At 66.2% G+C, this 854-nt stretch overlaps 1 protein-coding gene across 2 annotated transcripts in view; it reads left to right on the top strand.

Annotated features, from left to right (window-relative positions):
* MAPK11 (mitogen-activated protein kinase 11) overlaps positions 1-854 on the top strand; it is a 6,940-nt gene that overhangs the window by 4,527 nt on the left and 1,559 nt on the right. For both annotated transcript variants that reach the window (XM_023222261.3, XM_023222260.3), the window contains 2 exons: positions 353-431; positions 522-695. In XM_023222261.3, coding sequence (XP_023078029.1) covers positions 353-431; positions 522-695 — 253 coding nt within the window. The remainder of the gene's footprint in view (positions 1-352; positions 432-521; positions 696-854) is intronic.

The raw sequence follows: 854 nt of genomic DNA, 5'->3' as shown, positions 1-854 counted from the left end.
CCCAGCAAGCAGTGCCTGGCCAGGGCAGTGGGGGCGGGCTGGGGGCCCAGCAAGCAGTGCCTGGCCAGGGCAGTGGGGGCGGGCTGGGGGCCCAGCAAGCAGTGCCTGGCCAGGGCAGTGGGGTTGGGCTGGGTGGAGGGAGTGTACTTGGACCCAGCTCCTGCAGGCGTTAGGAGCCAAGTGAGGAGCCAGTCACCGGACCCTATGTGGAGGGAGTCACTGGTCTGCCTGTGCCCTTGTCCTGGCCTGTTGGAGTGAATTGAGTCTGGGGGCTTGCCAAGAGAAGCCCCAGTTTGGGGCCAGGGAGGCAGAGAGTGAGCAGCCTCCCCAGGTGTTCTCGTGTGCCCTCCAGGCCCGGACATATATCCAGTCCCTGCCCCCCATGCCCCAGAAGGACCTGAGCAGCATCTTCCATGGAGCCAACCCCCTGGGTGAGGACTGCCCTGGGGCTAGACTGGGCTCCGTATCTGGCCCTGGATGCAGAGCTGACGCTCCCCTCCCTGCCACTGGCTCCCTTGCAGCCATAGACCTCCTTGGAAGGATGCTGGTGCTGGACAGTGACCAGAGGGTCAGTGCCGCCGAGGCACTGGCCCACGCCTACTTCAGCCAGTACCACGACCCTGAGGATGAGCCAGAGGCCGAGCCGTATGATGAGAGCGTTGAGGCCAAGGAGCGCACGCTGGAGGAGTGGAAGGGTGGGCATGGCAGTGGCTATGGGTGGGTCCAGGGGCCTGCAGGCTCCATTTCCCCAGAGGCAGGAAATGCCCCAGTTCCTCTCCAGACTGGTCAGCTGTGGAAGGGCGCTCAGGTGTCCAGCCCAGGCCGGGGGTGGGCGGGGCGGGGGAGGGGCACAG

The sequence above is a fragment of the Piliocolobus tephrosceles genome, chromosome 19, assembly GCF_002776525.5.
Source record: "Piliocolobus tephrosceles isolate RC106 chromosome 19, ASM277652v3, whole genome shotgun sequence".
Taxonomy (NCBI): Eukaryota; Metazoa; Chordata; class Mammalia; order Primates; family Cercopithecidae; genus Piliocolobus; species Piliocolobus tephrosceles.
Note: the sequence above shows the minus strand (reverse complement) of the source record. Positions and strands in the feature narration are given on the sequence as shown.